The following is a 13,873-nucleotide window of genomic DNA, read 5'->3' as shown; positions in this document are numbered from 1 at the left end:
TGAGCATGAGGTCACTAAATGCCTAGTTCTGATTTTACTACCAGCTTTAACTGTTAGTATCTATATGCCTCGATCCTTCCTCTTTGCATTAGGGAAAAAACACTAGGAAAACTGCAGTACTATTCCCTAGGGGAGATTAGATCATCAAGAAATCTGGTGAAGTTCTGTACTCCTCATTGAAGAAAAGTGTGAGGAGATACAGCCAACTCTCTTTTAAGGAAGTTGTGAGAGAACTCTGACTTCCACAAAGTCGCCTCTAGAGCCAGAACTTCATGCAGAATTTTTCAAAGTACCTTAGAATTTCTTTTTCTCTCTGTTTCTGTTTTTCTTTTTCTCCTTTTGTTTCTTCAAGTTGTAGTTGGGCTAATATCTCACTCATATTTTCCCCTGAATATGGTTCTTCAGGACGGGTCACTCTTGGGATCCTCTGCTCTTCAGCATAACTTTTCTGCTCTTTCTTTTTCTTAATTCTGAAAATAAAATCATAACACGATTCAGAATTTCATAAAATCATTACTTAGAATGAGTTTTTAAGCCAAAAAAAAAAAAAACCAAACCTGTTGCCGTTGAGTCAATTCCGACTCACAGTGACCCTATTGGACAGAGTAGAACTGCCCCACACAGTTTCCAAGGGGTGGCTGGTGGATTTGAACTGCTGACCTTTTGGTTAGCAGCTGAGCTCTAACCACTGCACCAACAGGGCTCCTCTGTAAAGATTACAGCCTGGGAAACCCTATGGAGCAATCTACTCTGTCCTATAGGGTTGCTATGAGTTAGAACTGAATCAGCAGCAGACAACAACATTACAGTGTGAAATTTATATACATATATGGAGCCCTGGTGGTACAGTGGTTAAGAGCTACGGCTGCTAACCAAAAGGTCAGCAGTTCAAATCCACCAGTCGCTCCTTGGAAACCCTATGAGGCAGTTTTACTCTCTCCTATAGGGTCACTATGAGTCGGAATCGTCTTGATGGCAACAGGTATGTATGTATGTATGTATCTATCTATCATCTATCTATCAATCATCTATCAATCTATCATCTATCAATCTATGCTCTATCTATCTATCCATCTATCCATCGATCTATCTATCTAATCTCCGAAAGGGCTTCTAGAGCCAAATAGCTATTTCCAGATACAAGGGAGTCAACAAATCAGTAAATCACCCCAAGAATATCCTCAAAAATTTCTGCTGGCTGGTTTGAGTTTATCCTGTAACTCATCTATATATACAGGCTCTCAAAGGGAAATGACCAGTGGTTACTACTAAAGGAGTTTTTCTGTAAAAAATCTAGCGCAAGAGCCTCCTCAGTTTAAGACTATAAGTAGAGAGAGCTTTTGCTTTTGGCTAAAATGAAATAACAGGAACCATATTTGTCCTCCAGCTTTAAACAATTGAAAAAAGAAATAATGGTTTTCAAGACACTGGACATGAGGCAATGAAAAACAGTGATCCCTGAAAGACGCTATCTTAGTCATCCAGTGTTGCTATTACAGAAATACCACAAGTGAATGGCTTTAACAAAGAAAAGTTTATTTCCTCACCGTAAAGTAGGCTAAAAGTCCAAATTCAGGGCGTCAGCTCCAGGGCAAGGCTTTCTCTCTCAGTCAGCCTTCTTATCAATCTTCCCCCAGACTAGAAGCTTCTTTGCACAGAGACGGTGCTCTGCTCCTGGCACTGCTTTCTTGGTAGTAGGAGGTACCCCACTCTCCGCTTGCTTCCTTTTCCTTTTTATCTCTTGAGAGATAAAAGGTGGTACAGGTCACACTCCAGGGAAACTCCCTTTATGTTGGCTCAGGGATGTGACCTTAGTGAGGGTGTTACAATCCCACCCTAATCCTCTTTAACATAAAATTACAATCACAAAATGGAGGACAACCACATAATGCTGGGAATCATGGCCTAGCCAAGTTGACACATATTTTGGGGGGACACAATTCAATCCATGATATTCCACTTTTTGGCCTCCAAAAAAATCACAGCCTTGCAACATGCAAAACATATTCACCCCATTATATCATAGCAAAAGTCTTGACTTCAAGTCCAAAATCCAAAAACTCCCCTTCATCTGTGATATCTAGAATACAAGTTAGCTGCTTCCAAAGGTACAATGGCAGAACAGGCACAAACCAGACATTGCCATTACAAATGGGAGAAAATGGAGACAAACAAGGCATACCAAGCAAGTCAGCAGAACACATTACATTAGCCCTCAAAGCTTTGAAAATAATCCTCTGTTCTCCGAGACCATTTACACAATGGCCCTGCCCTCCAGACTCTAGGTATGGTCTACACTCTGCACATTCTGAGTGGAGGTCCCTTGGCCCTGGGCTTCATCTCCACCTTCCAGGTCCACTGGGATGGCAACACTGCTCCCTCAGCTTTAGCCCCACCATTCTCCTAGTCCATCTGAGTGGCAATTCCACCCTGAGAAACACCAGAGGCCATGACTCCACCCTTTGAAACTCCTGAGGTCATGGCCATACCTTTTGAGACTGAGGCAGCTCAGCTTCTTGTGTTCTTTGTCTCTTCAGCTTCTGCTTCCTGGTTTCTTGGCCTCTCGGCATCTTCGGCCTCACCCCCGCAACTGCCCTGCTGGGGCAAGTATTCCCAAGCTCTGCAGCTCTACCAATAAGTGCCTGGAGGCACACCACTCTGCCAGGAAGCCTCCTGCACACAGGCACTCAGCTCTCTTGCTCCATGGGTCGGCTCCAATGTTGTCTGGCACCAGTTTCCTGGTTCTGCTGTTGTTGGTCCTCTGCTGCTGCCATTCCTCTATCCATTCACAGTTTCAAAACCACTTCTACGTTTTAGGTATCTGTTAGAGCAGTACCCCACTCTCTTGGTATCAAATTCTGTCTTAGTCATCTAGTGCTGCTGTAACAGAAATACCTCAAGTGGATGGCTTTAACAAAGAGAGGTTTATTTCCTCACAGTAAAAAAAGTAAAGTAGGCTAAAATTCCAAATTCAGGGCATCAGCTCCAGGGGAAGACTTTCTCTGTTGGCCTTCTCATCAATCTTCCCCCGGATTAGGAGCTTCTCCTCACAGAGACCCTGGGTCCAAAGAACATGCTCTGCTCCTGGCACTGCTTTCTTGGTAGTATGAGGTACCCCACTCTCTGCTTGCTTCTCTTCCTTTCTATCTCTTGAGAGATAAAAGGTGGTGCAGGCCACACCCCAGGGAACTCCCTTTACATTGGATCAGGGATGTGACCTGGGTAAGGGTGTTACAATCCTACCCTAATCCTCTTTAAGGTAAGATTACAATCACAAAATGGAGGACAATCACACAATACTGGGAATCACGGCCTAACCAAGCTGCCATATTTTGGGGGGATACAATTCAATCCATGACAGATGGGAAACAAACAAGGCGAGCCCCATAATAGCCCTAGCTTACTGCGTTGAAAGTTTCTAGTCAGGGGCATAGGGCGAGAGAACTGAGGTGAAGCCTAGTGGAATCCCTGAGTTGAGGAGATGGAGCTGCAAGTCCAGGGAGACAAAGGCAACTAGAGTTCATAGGACTAAAGACCAGAGAGGAGAGAGACACACAGAGAGAGAACCCCAGAGATCCAGAGGGTCTCCTTTGAGTACTTAGCAGGGTACACATCAGTGCATGTACGTGAGGAAATGATTTGAGGCCAGGAAAGAACCATCCGAAAGGATAAGAAGGAGCAGTGCCTAGTGCTCACACAGTGCTGGGAATAGTGCTTGTTCCTACCATCCAGACATGAAAAACTCACAATTCATGGAGCATTAAATAGATATTCTAGAAGACCTTGCCTCAGTAGTGTGGAATAATAATTTGTCCTAGACTGGGAACCGCTCTGGATCTGCCTAACAAAGTGTAAATCCAAGGTCCCAAAGGATCTGTTTCTAAGTAACTGTACCCCATAATCAAAGCTCAAGAAGATTTGAAGAAATACAAAAGCATCCAGCAACCAGCAAGGTAAAATTCACAATGTCTAGCATGAAATCAAAGACTGCCAGCCATGCGAAGAGGCAGGAAAACACAACTATAATGAGAATAAACAATCAATCAAAACCAATCTACAACTGACACAGAATTAGCAGAGACATTAGAAAGATTATAATTATATTCCATATGTTCAAAAAGTTAAGAATAGACACGAAAGATATAAAAAAGACTGAAATTGAACTTAAACCACTGCCATCGAGTCGATTCCAACTCATAGCGACCCTATATTGAACTTACAGAGATGAAAATTACAATCTCTGTGATGAAAAACACACTGGATGGGATTATTAGCAAATTAGATGCTGTAGAAGTAAATTTGAAAGCATACCAATTTAGAAACTATCCAAAATGAATCACAGACAAAAGAATCCAAAAAAATTAAAAAGAGCTTCAGTGAGCTGTAGGACAACGTCAATCAGCCTAACATACAAGTTACTGGAGTTCATGAAGGAGCAAAGCGAGGGACAGAAGAAACACATGAAGAAATAAATGGCTGAAAGCTTTAGAAATTTAACGAAAACAAAAAATTCATAGATCTAAGAAGCTCAACAAAACCCAAGTACAAAAAACATGAAGAAAATCAAAACATGGCCCATCGTAACCAAATGGCTCAAAATTCGTGACAAGGAGAAAATCTTTAAAGCAGCCAGAGAACAAAGACATGTTACAGAGGACAAAAATAAGGATGATATCAGATTTCCTGTAAGAAACAATACGAGCAAGAAGATTGTACAGTAACATTTAAATTCTGGAAAAAAGAAAAACACTGTCGACCTGGAATTCTGTATCTGGCAAAAATCTCTTTCAAAAACAAAAATGCAAGAAAGATGTTTTCAAACATACAACAGCTGAAAAGAGTGCATCATCACCGGCAGACCTGCAACTGCAAGAAATGTTAAAGAATGTCCTTCAGGCAGGGGGAAATGACACTGCGGGGAATTTGTATAAGATTTTTCTTATTATTTCAGTATCTTTAAATGGTAATTGACTATTTAAAATAATAATGTATTTTTGATTTATTACAAAGGAAAAGTAAAATGCATGAAAACAAAAGCATAAAGACAGAGAGGAGAAATGGAAGTACACTATTGTAAGATTCTTGTACTATATGTGAAGCGGTATGTCACTTGAAGGTAGACTGTGATAAATTAGAGATATCTATAAACCCTAGAAAAACCAATAAAATAACAAGACAAAGAGTTACAGCTAATATGCCAAAAAAGGAGATCAAAGAATCATAAAAATATACAATTAATTCAAAAGAGGGAAAACGGGAACAAAGAACAGCTGGTACAAATAGCAAACAAATAGCAAGATGATATGCTCAAGCCTAACCCTATCAGTAATCACATTAAAGATAAATGGTCTAAGCACCCCAATTAAAGGCAGATATTATCAGGCTGGACAAAAAGTCAAGACACAACTACATGTTGCCAATAAGAAATGCCCTTTAAATATAAAGATACAAATAGGTTAAAAATAAAAGAATGGAAAAAGATACACCATGCAAACAATAGTAAAAAGAATGCTAGACTAGCTATATTAATATCTGACAAAGTTGATTTTGGAATAAAGAAGGTATCAGGGATAAAGATGACCACTTCATAAATACGAAGGAGTCAGTCAAGGAGATATAACAACCCCAAACATTTATGCACCTAATAACAGAGCTTCATAATACAGGAAGCAAAAACTGACAGAACCACAAGGAGATATAGACAAATCCACAATTACAGTCAGAGACTGCAATAGACTTCTCTCAGTCATAACCATATTTTTACGCAAACAATGTGCACCTATGTTAGTTTGCCAATCACACCCTCCCCACGGTGAGGAGTTTTTATAAGCACACTATGCTAATTTTTTACAGCGACATATGAAAAAAATTCGCATAGTGACACTTATGAAAATACCTCACGGGGGTTGGGCACGGTTGGCAAACAAATGCAGAAAGTGCACATTATTTGCATAAAAATACAGTAATCAGATAAGCAGGCAGAAAACTGACAAGGATATAGTAGACCTGAAAATATCAGTAAACTTGACCTGATTGACATTTGTAGAATACTCCACAGACATTTATAGAATAGCAGAATATACATTTGTAGAATAATAGCATACACATTCTTCTACTGTAAGGTTCTTGACTTTGGAACATTTACCAAGATAGATCATATTCATGACCATAAAACAAGTGTCAATAAATTCAGAAAGACTCAAGTCATAAATAGCACACTATTCTCTGACCATAATGAAATATAATTAGAAATGAATAACAGAAAGATTCTTGGAAAATTCCCAAATATTTAGAAACTAAACAACAAACTTCTAAACTCACGATCAAATAAGAAATAAAAAGAAAAATTGGAAGGTATTTTGAACTGAATGAAAATGAACGTATAAGATGATTTAGGAATACTTATTCAGTATTTAGGAGGAAATTTATAGCATTAAATGCCTATACGGAACAAGAAAAAAAGTCTCAAATCAACGACCTCAATTTCTACCTTAAGAAGCTAAAAAAAAAAAAAAAAAAGAGGAAATTAAACCCAAAGTAGCAGAAGAAATAATAAAGATTGAAGCAGAAATCAAAGATATAGGAAACAGAAAAACAGGAAGAAAAAACAAAGAAACCAAAAGCTAGTTCTTTGGAAGCATCAATAAAATTGATAAATGTTGATGAGCTAGTCTGAACAAGAATCAAAAAAAAAAAAAAGATGACACAAATTGCCAATACAAAAAATATGACAGGTGACACCACAACAGAGTCTACAGATATTAAAAGGATAAACAAGAATACTAAAAACAATTTTTATGCCAATAAATGTGACAACTGAGAAGAAATGACACTTAAGAAGCAGATAGCCTAAATAGCCTTGTATTTACTAAAGACATTTAAAAGCTTCAAAATCAGAGATCTTCACTGGTAAATTCTACTAAACATTTAAGAAGAAATACCAATTCTAGATAAACTCTTCCAAAATAATGAAGAGGAAAGAATACTCCATAAGGGCTGCATTACCCTGAAACCAAAACCATACGAAGACATTACAAGAAAAGCATAAGTCAGTATCAGGCAGAACATAGATATAAGCAGTCAAAACAAAATTTTATCAAACCTAGCAAACAATATATTAAGAGGATAATACATCACGACCAATTGGGTGTACCCAGGAACAGAGCTGGTTTAACGTTTGAAAATCAATGTAATTCACTGTATTAACAAACTAAAAAAGAAAAGCCATATATGAACATCTCAAAAGAAGCAGAAAAAAACATTTAACAAAATCCAGCATCCATTCCTGATCAAAATTCTCAACAAACTAGGTAAGAGAAGGGAAGTTTATCAGTCTGATAAAGGGAATCTATGGAAAACATGTAGCTAACCTCATACTTGGAGTCCCTGTGGTACAAGCGGTTAATGTGCTTGGCTGCTAACCTAAAAGCTGAAGATTCAAGCCTATCCAGAGATGCCTTGGAAGAAAGCCACTGAAAATCCCACACAGCAGTTTTATTCTGACACAATATGGAATTGCCATGAGTCAGAATCAACCCGACAGCAATTCTTTAATATCACACTTAATAAAGACTAAATGTTTTCTAAGATCAGAAATTTTCTATTCTTACCACCCCTATCCAACATTTTACTGGAGGTTATAATCAATGCAATAGGGCAAAAAAAAAAAGTCCAAACTTAAATGAAGACATAAACTGTATTTCAAATGGCATGATCACTATATAGAAAATTCAATGGAATTATTAAGTGAGTTTAGTAGGGTTGCAGAATACAAGCTCCAAATTAAAAAATCAACTGTTTTTTTTTTTTTTTTTTAATTGTGCTTTAGGTAAAAGTTTGCAGAGCATATTAGTTCCTCATTCAACAATTAACACACAAATTGTTTTGTGACACTGGTTGCAAACCCCATGATGTGGGTTCCCCATGTCTATTTGTCCAGTTTCCTTATCCTTTCCTGCCTTCTCGTATTTGCTTTTAGGCAGGTACGGCCATTTAGTCTTGTATACATGACGGAACACAAAGCATGTTCCTCATGTGTGTTATTGTTTGTTTCATTTATAGACCTGTCTAATCTTTGGCTGAAGGGTGAACTTCAGGAGGGGTTCCAGTTGAATTAGCAGGGTGTCCGAGAGCCATAGTCTCAGGGGTTCCTCCAGTCTGTGTGGGACCAGTGAGTCTGGTCTTTTTTTGTGCATTTGGATTTTGTTTTACATTTTTCTCCCACTCCGTCTGGGACCCTTTTTGTGATCCCTGTCAGATCGGTCGGTGGTGGTAGCCAGGTACCATCCAGTGTTCTGGGCTCAGTCTGGTGGAAGCTGTGATACTTGTGGTCCATCAGTCCTTTGAACTACTATTTCCCTTGTGTCTTTCATTTTCTTCATTCTCCTTTGCTCTAGATGGGATGGGACCAATAGATGCATCTTAGATTGCCACTCTTGGGCTTTTAAGATCTCAGACACACTACTCACTAAAGTCGGATGTGGGACATAATCTTTATAAACTTTGTTATGCCAGTTGACCTAGATGTCCCCAGAGACCATGGTCCCCAGCCCTTAGCCCAGTAACTTGATCCGTCAAGGTGTTTGGATATGTCTATGAAGCTTCTATGACTTTGCCTTGGTCAAGCTGTGCTGACTTCCCCTATATTGTGTATTGTCCTTCCCTTTACCAGTTACCAATTATCTACTATATAGTTAGTGACTGATCCCTTCCCACTCCCCCCTCCCTTGTAACCATCAAAGACTGTTTCCTTCTGTGTGTAAACCTTTTCTTGAGTTTTTATAATAGTGGTCGCATACAGTATTTGTCCTTTTGCGCTTGATTTATTTCACTCAGCATAATGCCCTCCAGATTCATCCATGTTGTGAGATGTTCCATGGTTTCATCATTGTTCTTTATTGTTGCATAGTATTCCATTGTGTGGATGTACCATAATTTGCTTATCCATTTACCTATTGATGGGCACTTAGGTTGTTTCCATCTTTTTCCACTGTGAATGATGCTACAATGAACATGGGTGTGAATATGTCTATCCCTGTGACGGCTCTTATTTTTAACTACGTTTCTATATACTAGCAATGAACAATCAAAAAATGAAATTTCAAAAACAATACCATTTACAATAGCATCAAAAATGTGAAATACTTCGAGATATATCTGACAAAAGATGTGAAGGGCCTACATAATGAAAACTACAAAATACTGTTGAGAGAAATTAAAAAGCAGTTACATAAATGGAGAGATATACCTTGTTCATGGGTTGGAAGGATAAATGTTGTTAAAATGCCAATTCTTCCCAAATTCTCTAAAGATTCAATGTAATCCCAATCAAAATCCCAGGAAGGTTTTTTTTTTTTTTTTTTTTGTAGAAACTGACAAATTGATTCTAAAATTCATATGGAAATGCAAAGGGCCTAGAATAGCCAAGATAATGGTGAGGAAAAAGAACAAAATTGAAGGGCTAACAGTACCTGATCTCAAGAATTATTATAAAGCTACACTAATCAAAGCAGCATGGTATTAGCGTAAAGATAAACAAATAGATCATGGAACAGAAGAAAGAGTCCAAAAATAAACCCACACATATAAAGAACATTTTCACTACTCCAAAAGAAACTTTGTACTCATTAGTAGTCACTCCCCACTGCTCCCCACCCCCAGCCCTAGTCAACCACTAATCTACATTCTGACTCTATCAATTTGCCTATTATAGACATTTCATAATATTCCCTGAGTGTCACAAATGGTTAAGAGCTCGGCTAGTAGCCTGAAGGTTGGCAGTTCCAACCTACCCAGAGGCACCTTGGAAGACAGGCCTGGGGATGTTTCTGAAAGGCCAGTCTTGAAAACCCTAGGAAGCAGTTCTACCCTACACACATGGGGTTGCCATGAGTCAGAATCAACTTGACAGCAACTAATGACAACAACAAAATGATAAACCTTCTAGAAGAAAACAAAAAAGTCTTTGTGATCTTGGGTTAGTACAGCCAGAGTGCTCCTTAGAAGGAAGGATGGCAAGACTTCGTCTAACATACTTTGGACATGTTATCAGGAGGGATCAGTTCCTGGAGAAGGACATCCTGCTTGGTAAAATAGAGGGTTGGTGAAAAAGAGGAAGACCCTCAGCAAGATGGATTGACACAGTGGCTGCAACAATGGGCTCAAGCGTTAACAGCAATTGTGAGGATGGTGCAGGACCGGGCAGTGTTTCGTTCTGTTGTACATAAAGTCGCTGTGAGTGGGAACCAACTCAATAGCACCTAACAATATTTTTGTCAAGGAATCTGAGTGATTCAAGACTAGAACTCATAAGCACGTGCTGACAAGGCCACTGCTCAAAATCACTTTGAAACAAATGAGCTATTGTTTTCTGAACAGTAGTATGAGGTCAATTCACACTCATACCTCTTCAATAAAGCACGGACTGCTGAAAATTCTGGGCTTCTATCCATTTGTGGCAGGCTATTCACTCCAGGGGAATTATATTTTATTAGATTAACACAGGTATAAGCTAAGAACAAGGAAGCTGTCTTACAAAGGCACCGGAAAAATAGAAGAGATACGGTAGTTGTATTGTAGGTAAAACTAAATCCACCCAGGTTCTGACATCTAATTACTGGCCACATGTAGCAGAGTGACAAGGCCACATTAAAGAAGAGATTTTCTTCTACCTGCTCTCCCACATTTCCCAGTCTTTCCTAAGCATAACTATAAATCCTAATTGAGTATTCCTCAAATAGCACACAGTTTTTATGATATCATGCAAACTCAAATGCAGTATAAAGTTGTAATAGGATAGAGGTAAGAAATCTCATTATTGCAACAGACAGAGGGATATCTTTTTATACCAGAGAAGATCAAGATTTAAAGGCATATAAGGCAGTGTTTTAGCCATCTAGTGCTGTTATAACAGAAATAATACAAGTGAATGGTCTTAACAAAGAGAAATTTATTCTTTTACAGTCTAAGAAGGCTAGAAGTCCAAATTCAGGGTGCCAACTCCAGGGGAAGGTCTTCTCTTTCTGTCAGCTCTGGGGGAAGGTTCTTGTCATCAGTCTTACCTGGGTCTATAGGAGCTTTTCAGCACAGGGACCTCAGGTCCAAAGGATGAGAGCCCTGACTCTTTCTGCTTGGTGGTAATGAGGTCCCCTGTCTCTCTGCTCCCTTCTCTCTTTTACATCTCAAAAGAGATTGACTTAAAACACAACCTCATCTTGTAGATTGAGTCCTGCCTCATTAACATAACTGCCTATAATCCTGCCTCATTAACATTATAGAGGTAGGATTTACAACACACAGGAAAATGACATCAGATGACAAAATGGTGGGCAATCACACAATATTGGGAATCACAGCCTAGCCGAGTTGACACACATTTTGCAGGGACACAAGTCAATCCGTAACTGGCAGTATACTAGGTGTGTGAGAAATTAATGTGTTCCAGCACAACTAGATGGTGCCCAGCTACCACCACTGACTGCCCTGACAGGGATGACAATAAAGGGTTCCGGACAGACCTGGGGAAAAATGTAGAACAAAATTCTAACTCACAAAAAAAAAAACAAAGGGACCAGACTTACTGGCCTGACAGAGGCTGGAGAAACCCCAAGAATATGGCCCCCAGACACCTTTTTAGTGGAGTTATGAAGTCACTCCTGAGGTTCACCCTTCAGCCAAAGATTAGACAGGCCCATAAATAAAACAAGACTACAGGGGCACACCAGCCCACGGACAAGGATGAGAAGACAGGGGGAGACAGGAAAACTGGTAACGGAGAACCCAAGGTCAAGAAGGGGGGAGTGTTAACACATCCTGGGGTTGGCAACCAAAACCACAAAACAATATGTGTATTGATTGCTTAATGAGAAACTTGTTCCCTCTGTAAACCTTCATCTAAAGTACAGTTGAAAAAAGGTAATGTGAAAAAAAGGCTGAAAAAGGACACAAACACATAGTACATAAACACATATAAGGCTGAAAAAGGGCATAAACACATATTACACCTTGTTCTCTTATAATACAATGAAAATGCAAAGAAAAGATGAAAACAGTACAAAACTTAAAAGATGAGCCTAAGATCACACGTGCGCTTGCCTAGGGGTCTACATACATAGAGAGTTTATTCCAAAGAGAGCCAGTAGAGAAATCATCTGAGGACATTCATATTTGTTTAGTTGAATAGCTTCTCACCTTGTGAAAAAGACAAATGGGAAAAGATTTCTGTGCAGATAGTAAACCATACTGAGATTTTCAGGTATTCATTTTAAACGGAGCCAAGTGAATAACAGCAGAAAAGTTTATTTACTGGTATAATCCTCCATACGAATTATTGTCTATACCAGGAAACTAAAAGCCAAGGAAGTGAGTCAGCATTGTTTTTCAAGTGCTGACATCTGAGGTCTTGGTAAGAGACAGTTGCTAGAAATGGATTCACCTTCTCCCTCCTCTCCCCCAGCTACTCTTCCCCTCAGAGCCAAACATCTAGAGAGAGAGTTGTCTAGACCTTCTATGTCTATTTCCTTACCACCTTACCCACTTCAATATGGTTTTAAGTTCCACCACTCCACCAAAATAGCTCTCATTTAAGGTCATCGGTGGTCTCCAGGTCACTTAATCCACCTAGCACATGCATTCTAAATGAGGGCAATATCACCATACGAGGGCAAAATTGGTTTGAGGGGCAAAAACTTTGGGGTCTATGGCCTTCCAAAGGGTCCTAGTACATAAAAATAAGATATATCGGTGTATTAAAATCTCATAGGCGATTCAATCAGTGCAACAGAATAGAGAGCCCAAAAATATACCTACACAAACATAGTCAACTATCTTTGACATAGGAACAAGGGCAATTCAATGGAGAAAGGACAGACTTTTCAACAAATGAGGCTGGAACAACTGTACATGTTAAAAATGTTGAAATGGCAAACGTTTTGCTATATATTTACCACAATAAAAAAAAAAAAAAAGAAAAGAAATGAGCTATCAAACTACAAAAGAACATGGAGGAACCCTGAACGCATTATCGTAAGTGAAAGAAGCCAGTCTGAAAAAACGACGAACTGTATGATTTCAATTATATGACATTCTGAACATGTTAACACTATGGAGACAGTAAACAGATCAGTGGTTTCCAGGGGTTCAGGGCATAAAGGGTTGGGATGAAGAGGTAGGGCAGAAGGCATTTGTTAGGCAGTGAATCTACACTGCTATGGTACCCAGCCACAGTGCCGTCGAGTCGATTCCGACTCATAGTGTATGGTAGGGGCATGATAATATGTCAAAACCCATAGGACTACACAGAGTCCCTGGGTGGCGCAAATGGTTAATGCCCCTGGCTGCTAACTGAAAGGTTGGAGGTTTGAGTCCACCTAGAGGCAGCTCAGAAGACAGGCCTCGCTATCTGCTTCCAAAGAAAATCAGTCATTGAAAACTCTATGAAGTATAGTTCACAAGGGTTCACTGTGAGTCAGAACGGACTCCACAGCAACTGGTTTGGTTTTACAGGGCCGTACAACTTAATGAGTGAACCCTTATGTAAACTCTGAACTTTAGTTAATAATTACATACCAGTATAAATTCATCAACTATAACAATGTATCACAGGAATGCAAGATGTTAATACTGGGAGAAAGAGTATGCAGTGAGGAGAGGGGATATATGGGAACTCTGTACTTTCTGGAGCCCTGGTGGCACAGTGGTTAAGAGATCAGGCTGCTAACCAAAGGATCGGCAGTTTAAATCCACCAGCTGCTCCTTGGAAACCCTATGGGGCAGTTCCACTCTGTCCTATAGGGTCACTATATATAAGTCAGAATTGACTTGACGGCAATGGGTTTGGTTTTTTTGGTTAGGTACTTTCTACACGATTTTTCTG

At 39.4% G+C, this 13,873-nt stretch overlaps 1 protein-coding gene across 8 annotated transcripts in view; it reads right to left on the bottom strand.

The window, feature by feature from the left end:
- The window catches only part of CCDC15 (coiled-coil domain containing 15), a 124,520-nt gene that overhangs the window by 24,537 nt on the left and 86,110 nt on the right, over window positions 1–13,873 (bottom strand). For 7 of the 8 annotated variants that reach the window (XM_049856683.1, XM_049856686.1, XM_049856688.1 and 4 more), the window contains one exon: window positions 294–470. In XM_049856683.1, coding sequence (XP_049712640.1) covers window positions 294–470 — 177 coding nt within the window. Of the gene's footprint in view, window positions 1–293; window positions 471–13,873 lie in introns of those variants that run through there. The other variant, XR_007513604.1, reaches the window with a different exon arrangement.

This window comes from Elephas maximus, chromosome 17 (assembly GCF_024166365.1).
Source record: "Elephas maximus indicus isolate mEleMax1 chromosome 17, mEleMax1 primary haplotype, whole genome shotgun sequence".
NCBI lineage: Eukaryota > Metazoa > Chordata > Mammalia > Proboscidea > Elephantidae > Elephas > Elephas maximus.
The sequence above is the reverse complement of the archived record's forward strand: the minus strand, read 5'-3'. Positions and strand labels throughout refer to the sequence as shown.